This window comes from Chlorocebus sabaeus, chromosome 21 (assembly GCF_047675955.1).
Source record: "Chlorocebus sabaeus isolate Y175 chromosome 21, mChlSab1.0.hap1, whole genome shotgun sequence".
In the NCBI taxonomy this organism is placed as follows: domain Eukaryota; kingdom Metazoa; phylum Chordata; class Mammalia; order Primates; family Cercopithecidae; genus Chlorocebus; species Chlorocebus sabaeus.
Window position 1 is genome coordinate 13,279,491 of NC_132924.1, and position 17,930 is coordinate 13,297,420.

The 17,930-nt window shown below is 34.8% G+C and overlaps 1 protein-coding gene across 1 annotated transcript in view; it reads right to left on the bottom strand.

The window, feature by feature from the left end:
- Positions 1-17,930, bottom strand: part of ABCA13 (ATP binding cassette subfamily A member 13) — a 502,662-nt gene that overhangs the window by 46,412 nt on the left and 438,320 nt on the right. Inside the window, exon 58 of the mRNA XM_073008854.1 lies at positions 10,575-10,678. Coding sequence (XP_072864955.1) covers positions 10,575-10,678 — 104 coding nt within the window. The remainder of the gene's footprint in view (positions 1-10,574; positions 10,679-17,930) is intronic.

The following is a 17,930-nucleotide window of genomic DNA, read 5'->3' on the forward strand; positions in this document are numbered from 1 at the left end:
CCAAGACACATAATCGTCAGATTCACCAAGGTTGAAATGAAGGAAAAAATGTTAAGGGCAGCCAGAGAGAAAAGTCAGGTTACCCACAAAGGGAAGCCCATCATACTAACAGTGGATCTCTCTGCAGAAACCCTACAAGCCAGAGAACACCACAAAAATATTCCTCGAGAAGACCAAACCCAAGACACACAATCATCAGATTCACCAAGGTTGAAATGAAGGAGAAAATATTAAGGGCAGCCAGAGAGAAAAGTCGGGTTACCCACAAAGGGAAGCCCATCAAACTAACAGTGGATATCTCAGCACAAACCCTACAAGCCAGAAGAGAATGGGGAACAATATTCAACATTCTTAAAGAAAGGAATTTTCAACCTAGAATTTCATATCCAGCTAAACAAAGCTTCATAAGCAATGGAGAAATAAAATCCTTTACAGACAAGCAAATGCTGAGAGATTTTGTCACCATCAGGCCTACCTTACAAGAGCTCTTGAAGGAAGCACTAAGCATGTAAAGGAACAACTAGTACGAACCACTGAAAAAACATACCAAATTGTAAAGACCATCGACACTATAAAGAAACTGCATCAACTAACAGGCAAAATAACCAGCTAGCATCATAATGACAGGATCAAATTCACACATAACAATATTAACCTTAAATGTAAATGGGCTAAAAGTCCCAATTAAAAGATACAGACTGGCAAATTGGATAAAGAGTCAAGACCCACCGGTGCGCTGTATTCAGGAGACCCATCTCATGTGCAAAGACACATATTGGCTTGAAATAAAGGGATGGAGGAATAAGCAAATGGAAAGCAAAAGAAATTAGGGATTGCAATCCTAGTCTCTGATAAAACAGACTTTAAACCAACAATGATCAAAAGAGACAAAGAAGGCCATTACATAATGTCAAAGGGATCAATGCAACAAGAAGAGTTAACTATCCTAAATATTTATTCATGCAACACAGGAGCACCCAGAGTCATAAAGTAAATTCTTAGAGACCTACAAAGAGACTTATACTCTCACACAATAATAGTAGCAGACTTTAACACCCTACTGTCAATATTAGACAGTTCAATGAGACAGAAAATTAACAAGGATATCCAAGACTTCAACTCAGTTCTGGACCAAGCAGACCGAATAGACATCTACAGAACTGCCCATCCCAAATCAACAGAATATACATTCTTCTCCATATCACATCACACTTATTCTAAAATTGACCACACAAAAGGAAATAAAACACTCCTCAGAAAATGCAAAAAAACAGAAGTCATAACAGTCTCTCAGACTACAGTGCAATCAAATTAGAACTCAGCATTAGGAAACTCACCCAAAACTGCACAACTACATGGAAACTGAACAACCTGCAGATGAATGACTACTGGGTAAATAATGAAATTAAGGCAGAAATAAAAATGTTCTTTGAAATCAATGGGAACAAAGGCACAACATACCAGAATCCCTGGGATACATTTAAAGCAGCGGGTAGAGGGAAATTTATAGCACTAAATGCCCACAAGAGAAAGCCAAAAAGATCTAAAATTGACACCCTAACATCACAATTAAAAGAACTAGAGAAGCAAGAGCAAACAAATTCAAAAGCTAGCAAACACAAGAAATAACTAAGATCAGAGCAGAACTGAAGGAGAGAGAGAAACAACACATGCTTCCAAAAATCAATGAATCCAGGAGCTGGCTTTTTGAAAACATCAACAAAATAGATAGACTACTAGGCAGACTAATAAAGAAGAAAAGGGAGAAGAATCAAACAGACACAATAAAAGATGATAAAGGGGATATTACCACCAATCCCACAGAAATACAAACTACCATCAGAGAATACTATAAACACCTCTATGCAAATAAACTAGAAAATATAGAAGAAATGGAGAAATTACTGAAATAATATACACCCTCCAAAGACTAAACCAGAAAGAAGTTGAATCCCTGAATAGACCAATAACAAGTTCTGAAATTGAGGCAGTAATTAATAGCCTACCAATCAAAAAAGTACAGGACCAGATAAATTCAAAGCCAAATTTTACCAGAGGTACAGAGAGGAGCTGGTACCATTCCTTCTGAAACTATTCCAATCAATAGAAAAAGAGGGAATCCTCTTTAACTCATTTTATGAGGTCAGCATCATCCTGATACCAAAACCTGGCCGAGACACAACAAAAAAAGAAAATTTTAGGCCAATATCCCTGATAAACATCGATGCAAAAATCCTCAATAAAATGCTGGCAAACCAAATCCATTAGCACATCAAAAAGCTTATCCACTACTATCAAGTCGGCTTCATCCCTGGGATGCAAATCTGGTTCAAAATACACAAATCAATATATATAATCCATCACATAAACAGAACCAATGACAAAAACAAACAAACAAAAAAACCTCATGATTATCTCAATAGATGCAGAAAAGGCCTTTGACAAAATTCAACAGCCCTTCATGCTAAAAACTCTTAATAAACTAGGTATTGATGGAATGTATTGCAAAATAATAAGATTATTTATGACAAACCCACAGGCAATATCATACTGAATGGGCAAAAGCTGGAAGCATTCCCTTTGAAAACTGGCACAAGATGAGGATGCCCTCTCTCAATACTCCTATTCAACATAGTATTGGAAGTTCTGGCCAGGGCTATCAGGCAAGAGAAAGAAAGGGTATTCAATTAGGAAAAGAGGAAGTCAAATTGTCCCTGTTTGCAGATGACATGACTGTATATTTAGAAAATCCCATCATCTCAACCCTAAATATCCTTAAGCTCAGAAGCAACTCCAGAAAAGTCTCAGGATACAAAATCAATGTGCAAAAATTACAAGCGTTCCTATACACCAATAGCAGACAAAGAGAGTCAAATCATAAGTCAACTCACATTCACAATTGCTACAAAGAGAATAAAATAAGTAGGAATCCAACTTACAAGGAATGTGAAGGACCTCTTCAAGGAGAACTACAAACCACTGCTCAAGGAAATAAGAGAGGACACAATCAAATGGAAAAACATTCCATGCTCATGGACAGGAAGAATCAGTTTCGTGAAAATGGCCATACTGTCCAAAATAATTTATAGATTCAATGCTATCCCCATCAAGCTACCATTGACTTTCTTCAAAGAACTGGAAAAACAAAACTACTTTAAATTTCATATGGAACCAAAAAAGAGTCCACATAGCCAAGACAATCCTAAGCAAAAAGAACAAAGCTGGAGGCATCAAGCTACCTGACTTCAAACTATACTACAAAGCTACAGTAACAAAAACAGCATGGTACTGGTACCAAAACAGATATATAGACCAATGGAACAGAACAGAGGCCTCGGAAATAACACCACACATCTACAACCATCTGATCTTTGACAAACCTGACAAAAACAAGCAATGGGGAAAGAATTCCCTATTTAATAAATTGTGCTGGGAAAACTGGGTAGCCATATACATAAAGCTGAAACTGGATCCCTTCCTTACACCTTATACAAAATTAACTCAAGATGGATTAGAGACTTAAATGTAAGACCCAAAACCATAATAACCCTAGAAGAAAACCTAGGCAATACCATTCACAACATAGGCATGGGCAAAGACTTCATGACTAAAACACCAAAAACAATGGCAACAAAATCCAAAATTGACAAATGGAATCTAATTAAATGAAAGAGCTTCTGCACAGTAAAAGAAACTATCATCAGAGTGATCAGGCAACCTACAGAATGGGAGAAAAATTTTGCAATCTATCCATCTGACAAAGGGCTAATATCCAGAATCTACAAAGAACTTAAACAAATTTACAAGAAAAAAAAAATCAATAAGTGGGCAAAGGATATAAACAGACACTTCTCAAAAGAAGACATTTATGCAGCCAACAAACATGAAAAAAAGTTCATCATCACTGGTCATTACAGAAATGCAAATCAAAACCACAGTGAGATGCCACGTCATGTCAGTGAGAATGGCGATCATTATAAAGTCAGAAAACAACAGATGCTGGAGAGGATGTGGAGAAATAGGAATGCTTTTACACTGTTGGTGGTGAGTGTAAAATAGTTCAACCATTGTGGAAGATAGTGTGGCAATTCCTCAAGGATCTAGAGCTAGAAATACCATTTGACCCAGCAATCCCATTACTAGGTATATACCCAAAGGATTATAAATCATTCTACTATAATGACATATGCACACATATGTATTGAGGGACTATTCACAATAGCAAAGACTTTGAACTAACCCAAATGCCCATCAATGATAGACTGGATAAAGAAAATGTGGCACATATACTGTATGGAATATTATCCAGCCATAAAAAAGGATGAATTCATGTCCTTTGCAGGGACATGAATGAAGTTGGAAATCATCATTCTCAGCAAAGTAATACAAGAACAGAAAACCAAACACAGCATGTTCTCACTCATAAGTGGGTGTTGAACAATGAGGACACATGGACACAGGGAGGGGAGCATCACACACAAGGGCCTGTTGGGGGGCGGGGAGGCTGTGTAAGGGACAGCATTAGGAGAAATACCTAATATAGATGACAAGTTGATGGGTGCAGCAAACCACCATGGAACATGTATACCTATGTAACAGACCTGCCCGTTCTTCACATGTACCCCAGAACTTTAAGAATTAAAAAAAAAAAAAAAAAAAAGAATTAAAGAAAAATGTGACAACAAAATCAGTAAATAGGGATTCTGAAGAAGGGGATAAAAAATATAAAAAAGAACCAAAAATAAATCTTTCAGTTAAAGATTACAAGAAATTAAATGAAAACTTCACTAGAGGAGTCAATACCAGATTCAAAATGGCAGAGGAATCAGTGAACACATAGATCAATAAAGATTATCCAATCCAAAAATAGAGAAAAACAAGACTAAAAAAATGACCAAGAACTCAGACTTGTGCGATAACATCAGATTTTCAACATACATGCAATGGAAGACCACAAGAAAAGGAAAGATAGATAGGGCCAGAAAAACTATCTGAGTAAATAATAGCCAAAATTTTCTCACATTTGTCATACAGACAGATAAGCATCAGAAATGACAGTTGCATATGGATTACTATTTAAGACTGTGTATATCTTTTTTCATATATTTTCTTATCTTCTTTAAAAACTCAAAATTGTGTAAAGTGAAACTTATAATGCGCTTTATTGGATTTAGAGCATATAAAATGTAATGTATATGGTAATAATAACAAAAAGAAAAATGGAGGAAATAGAGCCATATTAGGGCAAGATTATAATACTTTTCCAGAATTAAGTTAGCATCAAGATGCTAATTAAGCTAGCATCAAGATGTATACTATCATCCTTAGACTAGCCAGTAAGAACATAATTTAAAAAATAGATAAGACATCAAATACAGAATACTTCAGATTACTCATTTAATATATAAGACTGTCAAGTAGAAACAGAGATACAAGAAACACAGGAGACATTATATAAAAAATAGCAAAACAGTCAATGTTACTTCAGCCATATCAATAATTACATTAAATGTGGAATAGTTTAAACACCTCACACAAAAGGCAGACATTGTCAGATTGGGAAAAAAACAATATTCAACTATACACAATCTATAGGAAACACTCCTTCTATTCAAAGACACAAATTACTTGAAAGTAAAAGAATATGAAAAGATATACCATACAAACATTATCCAAGAGACAGAAGCAATGGCTATTTTAAGAAACAAAATAGACTTTAAGATAAAACATACTGCTAGAGTGAAAAAGAGACATTTCATAATGATAAGAAAGTCAAAATATGAGCATGATAGCAGTTAAGAATGCATATTCACTAACGACACAGATTCCAAATATATGCAGCAAAAACTGACAGAATTTAAAGAAGGAAAAGAAAAATGTAACAATTATACTTAAAGATTTCAGTATCTTATTTTCAGTAACTGATAGAATACCCAGGGAAATATCCACAAGAATACAGAATACTTAAACAACACTGTCAAAACTGACTTGCTGTGTATACAATATTCCATCCAAATACTATAGAATACATTTTCCTTTGCATAGATAATTCTCTAGGATAAACCACACGTTAAGCCTGGAGTAAAAAACTGCAGCATATTGGCTAAATCCAGCCTGCCACAATTTTGTGGGGGATAGGGGGAGAGGAATGAATAAAATTTTATTGGAATACAACCCACAATTATGCATTTACCTAATGCTGGGGGAAGCTTTCACACTGCAACAGTGGAGTTGGATACTGCAGTACACACCATGTGACTTGCAAACCAAATATATATATAATGGGGTTTTATTAAAAAAAAAAAAAACTGTAATCCCTCTGATAGGCCATTAAAAAGTCCTAACAAATTTAAAAGGATGAAAATCATAAAACATATTTTATCTAAATACAACAGTTAAACCAGAAATGAATAACAGAAAAAAAAATCTTAAAAATCTCCAAGTATTTGAAAATGGAACAACGCTTCTAAATAAACTAAGGGTCAAAGAAGTAATCATAAGAGAAACTGAAAAATATTTCAAGAGAATGAAAAATTTTGTAATAGAAGGAAAAAGCTGAAGGAATAACACTTACTGTTTACAAAATTAACAGAAAACAACCATAATCAATAAGATATTATTGGGTGAGAAAATAGGCATACATATCAATGGATAATAATTGAGAGTCCAAAAATAAATCACATAATAAATAATACAATAAAGGTGCTATGACAATTCAGTGGGATAAAAGATCATCTTTTCAAGGAAGAGTGCTGAAATAATTGGATATTAACATGCATAAAGGTGAATTTATATGCTTTTCTCATATTATACACAAAATTTAGCTGAAATAGATCAAAGACTTAAATATAAGAGCTAAAATTCTACAATTTTTGGGAAAAAAAAAAGATAGAAGAAAATCTCTAGGACTTCACTTGAAAAAATAGTTCTTAGATGAGACACCTAAAGCACAAACCATATAAAAATAAATCGATAAACTGAATGTAATCAATATTTAAAATGTTTGCACTTCCAAAGACAATGGAAAATGGAAAGACATTAACAAAATGGAAAGACAGCCATAGACTGGAAATATATATGTGCAAATCATTTATCCAGCAAGGGACTTCTATTCAGAATATAGGAATATCTACTACATAAAAAGAACTATTACAATTCAAAAATAATAGATAAAAAACAATTAAAAAATAAAGGATCCTTACAAAAATTAACATACTCTTACCATCCGATCCAGCAATCACATTCCTTGGTATTTACCCAAAGGAGTTGAAAATATGTTCACACAAAAAACTGCACACGGATCCTTAAGCAGCTTTTTTTCAAAACTGTGAACACTTGGAAGTAACCAAGATACGGTTCAGCAGATGAGTGGATAAAAAAGCTGTAGTACATCCAGATAGTGGAATATGACTCAGGATTGAAATGAAATGAGCTATCATGCCATGAGAAGACATGGGAGAAACTTAACGCAAAAAGTCAATCTGAAAAGACTACATACTATATGATTCCAACTATATGGCACTGTGGAAAAGGTAAAACTATGGAGACAGTAAAAAGATGAGTGGTTACCAGGAGTTAGGCAGGAGAGATGAATAGGTGGAACACAGAAAATTTTCAGGGCTGAGAAACAATTCTATCTGATACTATAATGGTGGTTTCTTTTTAGATATTTGTCCAAACCTGTAAAATGTCCAACACCAAGAGTGAACCCTATGTAAACTGGATTGGGGTGGTGATGTGCTGTCAATGTAGGCTGATCAATTTTACTAAATGTATCACTCTGGTGTTGTATGTTGATAATAGGAGAGGATATGTATGTGTGAAGGCAAGGAGGGATTTTAAAAATCTCTGTACCTTCCTCTCAATTTTGCAGTGAACCTAAAACTATTCTAAAGTATAAAGCCATTTTTAAAAAATGGAGGATGGAGGAGATATTGGAATAGATATTTCACTAAAGAATTAATATAAATAACCATTAGGCACATGAAAAGATTCTAACAGCATTAGTCCTTAAGAAAATGTGAATTAAAACCCAACTTCACTAGGATGCCTATAATCAAAAAAGACAGACAGTAGTGACAAGGGTGTGGAATAAAGAAGACTCATCATTGTTGCTGGGAACATATACTTGATAAGGCCAATTTGGGAAATCACTCTGCAGTTTCTTAAAGTGTCAAATACAACTTACTATTCAACCTAGCAACTTGACTCAGAAAAAATAAAAAAAATTAAAACGTGTCTACATACAAAGACATTTATATGACTGTTCATAACATGTTATCTATAATAGCAAAACATTGGAAACAACCAGTAAATAGATAAATAGAAGAGGTATAGCTATAAAATGGGATACTGTTCAGAATGCAAAGGAGCAAGGTATTGACACAAAACGCAATGGATAGACTTTAAAAGTGTTACAGTAAATTAAAAAAAGAGTCAGAGGCAGCAGACTACTGATTATATGATTCAGTTAATGAAATATCCATATAAAGCAAATTTACATAGACAGAACGCCGTCAATGTGTTTCTAGGTGGAGGTTTTGAACGCTATTTTTTTTTTTTTTTTTTTTTTTTTTTGAGACGTAAGTCTCACTCTGTTGCCCAGGCTGGAGTGCAGCGGCACAATCTCGGCTCACTGCAACCTCCTCCACCTCCCAGGTTCACGCCATTCTCCTGCCTCAGCCTCCTGAGTAGCTGGGACTACAGGCGCCCACCACCACGCCCGGCTAAATTTTTGTATTTTTAGTAGAGATGGGTTTCACCATGTTAGCCAGGATGGTCTTGATCTCCTGACCTCAAGATCCGCCTGCCTCAGCCTCCCAAAGTGCTGGGATTACAGGTGTGAACTACCCCGCCTGGCCTTGAATGCTAATTCAACTGAAAATAAGCATCAGAAAATTTGGGGGCAGGTGCCAGAAATGTTCTAAGACTTATTTATGGTAACATTTGCAGAAGTCTATAAATTTACTAAAGAATCATAGAATTCCATACTTACAGTGGTTAAGTTATATGCATGTAAATTATACTTCAGAAAGTGATATTTAAAAAAACAACAGTGTAAAGTTTAGTCTGACAGTGAAAATTGGGGAATGTTAAGCAATATAGACAAACCTATCAGTGAATGATTTTTTTAAAAAAAGAAAGAGCCCAAAGATAGAAAATTAAAAAGAGAAGTCTACTTTGACATGAAGCAATGTGAGAAATGTGGGAATGGCTGATTTATTCACAATACATTGGCTTTGCAGCCACTAATACTTATTACAGGAAATGGCTGTAAGATTTATGTATAATAGGATTATGCATGCTGAGTTATAGCATTTAATAGTATTTTTACATAAACTAATAATGCTGCAGTAATCAGCAAAGTCTTCTGAGGTCCTCTCAGAAATCTCACATTTCAAATGATAGGGCTAGCTTTATATCACTTCTGGTAACAAGAGCTGGGGTACTCAAGCATAGACTGAAAGATTTAGACTGTTGGGAAGCATGTTTCCATGGGTCCCTTGTGTTCCTACATGTCTTGCCACGAATTGCAAGAATATAAGGCCCTAACTGCTCTTTACCTGGGCCATTTCTCAAAGTTGTGCTTGCAGCAAACAACCATGGAAGAAGCGACACCTCCTCCCAAACCAAGAGCTGGCTTCCTTATTAGATGTTATAAGATGGTAATTTCACTAGATTTGGCATTCCTCTCCTATGTGTGCAGGCATCCATTAGTCCAGTAGAAACTGGGGTTTAGGGAACCAGTGAGAAACCATGCTGACACTCTGGCTACTGTTTTTGCTGTGAGCAATAAAGTATTTCATCTCCGACCCAGAAGTCTCATTTCTTGTGTCAACATCCGTAAAACTGTATCAAGCTAAATTTGCCAGCTTGCAAAAGGGCAAAATGTCAGATCTTTGGCAACTCTTGACATCTTGACAGTATATTTTACTTAAGCATAAGGACAAAACAAGTCTAAACGTTAAAGACTGGTCTTTATTACATCATTAGGATTTGTATTAGTTAAATTACATTGCTCACTTCCCATAAGTAGGTTTTATAAAATCTGTATTTGTAATTCTGTGTGGCCTAGAACAGTGTATTAGAAAATTAAAAAGAAGTCAATGGTTTTGAAATCTAATTACAAACTTAATTCTGTGATAAAGAAAATGTTAAACCAGATTCAGTGACCTGTTAAGTATTTTAGTTCAGGTAATTCTACCTGCTGAAATAAGAGGCCTTGGATGGAAAGGATCTGAAAGATCCTTCAGGAAGACCTGAAAACAGTAGTCTAGCACTCATCCTTGAACAGTAGCAATGGATGAGGCAAGAATATCGTCTTTGGACACAGAATACTAGGTTCAAATTCCAGCTCTGCCACCTGTTTGCTATGTAAACTTGGTTATATAACGTCATCCCTCATGGTTTCAGTCTCAATTTATACAATAAGGGCTAACAACAATATCACCATTACTGTGCTGTAAAGATTAAGAAATGTCTATGTTAGCACTGTGCAGGGGCCTAAATGCACTTCTTAACCTTCGTTACTCAGTCTTACTCAGGAAATGGCTACAAGAGAAACCGGAGCTCACCTGTGGGAGGTCAGCACTGCAGCACAGCCTTCCCGAACCTCCTTCATTATTGTTTGCCATAGGTACCGCTTAGAGCAGGGATCCATCCCAGAGCTGGGTTCATCCTGAAGGAAAGGCAATACAGAGTAATCAGCATTTGAAAAACACAAATAGAAATATACACAACGACATGGGAGGCCAGACCCCAGGTGAAAGAAAAATCTCTGCTCTGGCTCTAACGCGCACCTCTCCAGTTGGTTTTGTTACACTCTGCTCAACAAAGCCAGAATGATAGGGGAACGTGAGGAGCTATGAGTGAGTGCCTGACTCCTCCAGCCACGCAGCATGCTACCCAAGAGTCCCACTTCTTTCTCACCTCATCCAGAGAAATTCAAAAAAGAGATCAAAATTATATATATATAAAAGAACCAAATAGCAATACTGGAGCAGAAATATAAAAAGAAATAAAAAATATAATAGAGAATGCCAAAAGCATATTTGATCAAGCAGATTAAAAACAAATCTGTGAACTTGAAGGCAGATTATTCGAAATTATGCAGCCAAGGAAAATTAAAAAAAAAAAAAAAAAGAATTAAGAAGAACAAAGAAAACCTAACAGGTTTATGGCACATTATCCAGAGACCTAACTTTTACAATATGAGATTTACAAAATAAAAAAAGGTGAGAAAAAGGGGTAGCAGAATGCTTATTAAATAAATAATGGCTGAAACATTCCCAAATTTGGATAAAGAGAAAGACATTTGAACACTGAAATATATGAAGCTTAAAAGTTCCCAAACAGCTTCAACCCAACAAATTCTTCACTGAGATACACAATAATCAAACTGTCAAAAATGAAAAGCAGAATTTTCACAGCAACAAGAGGAAAAAAAAAAAAAAAGGTTCATTACATACATGCACAAGGTTATCAGTGGATTTTTCAGAAGAAATCTTCAGGACGGGGAAAGAGTGGGCCAATGAAAGAAAAAAAACCTACCAAATCAAAAATACTTTGCCTACTTTACCCAGCAAAGCTGCTCCTCAGAAATAAAAAAAAGAAAAAGAATTTCCCAAACAAAAGCTGAAAGAGTTCATTTACACAATACCTGTCTTAAAAGAAAAATGCTAATGGGGGTTCTTCAAAACAAAATAAAAGGATTCTAATTAGCAACATGAAATTATAAAACTCACAGTAAAGTTAAGTATATAGCCAAATTCAGCATACTTTAATGCTTTAATGTTGTTGTGTAAATCACTTATAACTGCAATATTCAGATTAAAAGATAAAAAAGTATTAAAAATAACTATAGCTACAATAATTTTTTAATGGAAACACAATATAAAGAGCTGCAAATTGTGACATCTAAAACATAAAATGAGATGGTTGGAAGTAAAAGTGTAGTTTTTTTTAATGTGACATAAGTTCAGTTACTATCAGGTTAAAAATAGACTTTTGTAACTATAAGATGTTTTATATAGATACTTGGTAACCACAAATAAAAAACCTACAGTGGATGCACACACACACACACACACGCACACACACACACACACAAAAGAAAAAAAAAAAAAACAGAGAAATGAATCAAAGCATACCAACACACCAACACACAAAAAAAGTTATCAAATTAAAAGAAAAACAGTAATAAAGGAAAAAAAGAATAAATAGCTTTAAAAATAGCCAGAAAACAATTAACAAAATGTCAAGAATATGTTCTTACCTATTAATAATTACATTAACTGTAAATAGACAGCATTTGCCAATCAAAAGGCATAAAGTGAATGAAAGGATAAAAACCAAGATCCAAACTTATGCTGTTTGCAAGAGACTTAGTACAGTTTTTTTGATACACATAGACTGAGTGTTAAACAATAGGTAAAGATACTCCAAGCAAATGATGACCCAGAGGGCATGTTTATCTATACTTATGTCAAACAAAATACGCTTTAAGTCAAAAACTGTAAAAAGAGAAAAATACAATAATAAAATGGTCAATTTATTATAAAATGATAAAAGAGTAATTGTAAATAGATATGCACTGAATATTAGAGTAGCTATATATGTAATGCAAATATTAACAGAACTGAAAAGAGTAAAAGACATAACTACAATAATAATAGGGAGTTCAAGGCTCCACTTTCAATGATACATTGATTAACCAGACAGTAAATCAAAAAGGAAACAACGTACTTGAACTACGCTTTAGACCAAATGAACTTAACAGCCATACACAGAACATTCCATCCAACGACAACAGAATACACATTCTTCTCTAGCACACATAAAATACTCTCCAGGAGAGACCATATATTAGGCCACAAAACAAGTCTACACAATTTTTAAAAATTGAAATTATATCCAGTATCATTTCAGACCAACATGGTATGATACTAGAAATTAATAAGGAGGAAAACTGAGAAATTCACAAATACATGTAAATTAACAATATGTTCCTGAACAACCAATGGATCAAAAGTGAAATTAAAAACAAAATTTTAAAAAATACATGTATCTTGAGACAAATGAAAATGGAAGCAAAACAAAACTTATGGGATGAAGTAAAAGCAGGTTTGAGGAATAAGTCATCACCATTAAGAAAAAAGAAAGATTTCAAATAAATATTCTACCTTTGCAATTGAAGAAATTGGATAAAGAAATGAACTAAGCCCAAAGTTAGCAGAAATAAGAAAAGAATAAAAGGCCATACGTCATAAGCCCACAACTAACATCATATTCAACAGTGTAAAGCTAAAAACTTCAAATCTAAGAAGAACAAGACAAGGATGCCCACTCTAGCCACTTTTACTCAACATAATACTAGAAGTCCTACCAGAGCAGTTAGTCAAGACAAAGAACAGGCATCCAAATCAAAAAGGAATAAGTAAAATCATCTTCCCAAAAGCATGATCTAATATACAGAAAACACTACAGACTCCACCAAAAAATCCATTGGAATTAATAAACAAATTCAATAAAGTCATATGATACAAAATCAACATACAAATATCAATTTTGCTTCCATAAAATAGCAGTGGGTTATCAGAAAAGGAAATTTTAGACAATTTCATTTACAGTAAGATCAAAATGAATAAAATACTTAGGAATAATTTTAACAAAGGAAGTGAAAGAGCTGTATACTGAAATCTATAACATTTTGATTAAAGAAATTGAAGACAAATAAATGGAGAGCCATCCATGCACATGGATTGAAAGAATTAATATTTTAAAATGTCCATATTACCCAAAGCGATCTACAAACTCAGTGCTATTCCTACAATTCCACTGTCATTTTTTCACAGAAATAGAAAACCAGAATACCGAAATTTATTTAAAAAAAAAAAAAAAGCAAACAAACAACAAAAGACCACAAATAGCTAAAGAAATTAAGCAAGAAGAACAGTGCTGGAGGCCTCACATTTCCTATTTTCAAAATACACTACTATGTTATCGTAATTTTAAAAATATGGTACTTGTATGAAAACAGACATATAGATTCATAGAAAAGAATAGACAGTACAGAAATAAACCCACACACATATAGTCAATTAATCTTTGACAAATACACCAAAATTAAAACTAGGAAAAGGACAGTCTCTTCAATATATGGCTTTGGGAAAACTGAATATCTACATACAAAAAATTAAAACTGGGTCCTTATCTTACACCATATGCAAAAATCAACTGAACATGTATTAAAGATTTAAACATAAGATCAGAAACCAAGAAACTTGTAGGAAAAAAAAAAAAAAGAAGCTCCTTGACATTGGTCTTGGCAATGTTTTGTTTGTTTTTTGGATATGACACCAAAAGCAGAGAAAACAGAAGCAAACATACAGTGGTACTATTTCAAATGAAAAGAGTTTCTGCACAAGAAAGGAAAATATCAACAAAGCAGGCAAACTACAGAGGGGGATAAAATATTTGCAGCCATATATCCAATAAGGGGTTACATCCTATATATGGAATTCATAAAACTAAAGAGCAAAAATAATAATAATTAAAAATAGAGAAAAAACTTGAACAGACTTTTCTCAAAAGAAGACATGCAAATGGCCAATAGGTATATGAAAAGATGCTCAACATTATTAATAATCAGGGAAATGTAAATAAAAACAACAATGAGATATCACCTTGTACTTGTTAGAATAGCTATTGTTAAAAGGACAGAAGATAACCAGCAATGGCAAGGATTCGGAGAAAAGTGAACCCTTATACACAATTGGTGGGAATGTAAATGTACACACATTGTGAAAAACAGTGTGGAGATTCCTCTACAAATTAAAAATACTACTACCACCTGATCCAGTAATCTCACATCTGTGTGTGTATCCAAAGAAATAAAATCAATAGCTGGAAGCGTATCTGCAAGTGCTATATTCATGACAACATTATTTACAAGAGCCAAGATATAGAAACAACCTAAGCATCCCTAAGTGTATAAATGGGAAAAGAAAATGTGTATGTCTCTCTCTCTCTCTCTCTCCCTCTCTCTCTCCCTGTTTCCTTGTCTCTCTCTCTCCCTCTCTCTCTTTGTCTGTCTCTCTCTCTTTCTCTTTCCCTTTCTCTCTCTTCTCTGGGTGTATGTGTGTGTAATGAAACATTATTCTGCTTGAAAAATAAGGAAATCCTTCCATTTTCAACAACATAAGTGAATCTGGAGGACTTATGCCAAGCATAAAGTGAAATAAGCCATGCATGGAAAAACACTACTTCTTAATGAAATATTAAAAAGTTGAACACATAGGAAGAGACAGTAGAAAGGTGCCAGGCTGTGGAAATGGGGAGATACTTGTCAAAGGGCAGAAAATTTCAGTTATACAGGACAAACAAGTTCTGGAGACCTAATATACAGCATATAGGGCTGCTATAGTTTGGATGTTTTGTCCTCTACAGAATTCATGTTAAAACTCAATCCCTAATGAAACAATATTGAGAAGTGTGACCACTGGGAGGTGAATGAGTTTATAAGGTTAAGTGACCTTATAAAAGCACCTGATGAAGGACCTTCACCTCTTTTTGCTCTTTTGACTTTTGCCTTATGAGGACATGTATTCCTCCCCCCTGGAGGGCACAGGGTTCAGGTAGTCATCTTGGAAGCAGGGTTGGCACCTTTAGCAGGCACCTGCACCTGGCAGTACCTCGATCTTGGACTTCCCAGACTCCAAAACTCAAATGTCTGTTCTCTGTTTATCCAGGCTGTTATAGCAGCACAGTGGACTAAGAGACGGACTGTAGGTAACGATGCTGTATTACACATTTGAAATTTGTTAAGAGGGTAGATATTAAGTGTTCTCACCACACACAGGGAAAACAATGGCAATTATATGACATCATCAATATGTTAATTAGTTTGATTGTAGTCATCACATCAGAATATTTATGTATATCAAAACACATGTTGAATTCATTAAATATATATCATTTTTATTAATTATACCTCCATAAAACTGGGAGGTGGGGAATTGGGCTATATTTTCATGCCAGGTTGGTTCTTCATGATCTGGCTAGGTAAGCCAACCCTGATGTTTTTAAAATGAATTTTCAACCTCCATAAAATTTCAGAATGATATGCCCTAGGAAGACATATGATAGCAGAAAAAAGGCTTCATTTATTTAGCAACATCAAATAAATTGATATTTCTTAGAACTTGAAGCTTTCTCCTTCAATAGACACTAAAGCATTTCTTATATGAACCACTTCTAGAGAAATCTTGCCAAACCGTAAGATGTATTTCTGTGCTTTTATTAGCCAGGGAGTACTAAACACATATTTCTTAAGAGCTTAGGGTCATAAACTTCCCCAAAGAAAGAAACAGATGGGAAGCAGTAGGGGTGGGGGGAGAAGCACTGAACAGAAATATAAATATCTAGCCTTTTCTGCAAATCAAGCAATATATGTGTATTAGTTATAAAAATAAGTAAATAAAAGGTGTGATCATGCAATGCTTAGCATGAGAGTTGGATGTGTAATTTATGTTTTCCTGATTCCCTCCTTGATGTCAGCTCTGAGAGTCACTTCTAGTCTCTCTGTTGAGAACTCCAAAGGCCCAGCAACAAATCTCTTTAACCTATTGCTCTAAACAGTAACCATCATCATAGTCATAAATAGTTACTGTGGTTTTCCGTCTGCTGGACACTGGGCTATATGCTTAATGTAGTTTATTTTATTTACAGTTTTCAATGACTCCATGAGACAGACATTATTATCGGGACAATTTTCAGATGAGAAGGAAGCAGGTATAGAACATATAAGGCCAAGTGTTGGGCAGCTGCAGAAGCAAAATTCAATGCTTGTCAGTCAGACTCCGGAGTCCCCACCTTGACCACTGTGCCACAGGTTTGGGCATCCACGGAAAGCTGAGAGCAAGGATGTATCACAGAAAAGCATGTCAGGGTCTGCAGTGAACCAGGTCATGGCTATAGAGCAGCTGCCCCTTCATCCAACTGAGGAGATGCATTATAAGGGGCTGGGCATAGGGAAATTCCTCAGAAAGTAATGAACGCCCACATATTGTTAACTACTCAACATAATCCCGCCTTGTGTTGAAAATAAAATGCAATTTGTGAACTTCAGGATTGTGCAAATGGTAGTTTTTATTATCAGATTCCGGAATATGAAACTATACAATGGTCCAGGAATTTGGACATTGCAAAAGCAAATTTATGGCACCTAAAAAGAATATTCAAATGAGTTTCCAGGAAACAACCAGAAAATGATGAGACCATTTTCTAACACAGACCTTCTCAATTCCCATTTACTATCCCACTGAAAGGGTGTATTCATTTGATGAAGAAAGATAGAAAAAAAGGAATCTGTTTTGTTTTCCGTACTTTTTGACACCCCTCAGACTCTCTACTGGTGTGAAGTCCAAAGATGCACTCTAGTGATTAGAATCCAATTGATGGCATGTAACAATAGCCTTTATTTATTCTTTCAATGGCATTACTTGTATTAACAATTATAGCTGTTTTATGAAATGCAAGACAATTAACTCCATTTCTTGACAAAAGTTGTCTCCAATTAATGCTTTGATTCATTCAAATCAAATTAATTGCAGTTCCCAGACTGATTACAGACCACCTTGTCTCAAGACCATTGCATATACTCTACCCTCTTGCTGGAGTTTTCTTCCTACCCTCAACATCATAGCCAGCCTTCACTCTCAACATCCATCTTCAAGATTCACCATGACTGGTGTCACTACTGCTGTGATAAACATACAACTACACAGAGAAGAAGACATCAAAGCAATATTCTAGAGGAAAACATAATGGTTTTCAGATTTTACAGATGAATTCTAATAATCTTTTAAAACACTGTTTTAATGTTAAAATTTTATAGAATTTTCAGTTTGACGAATATGAGTGAATCTAGC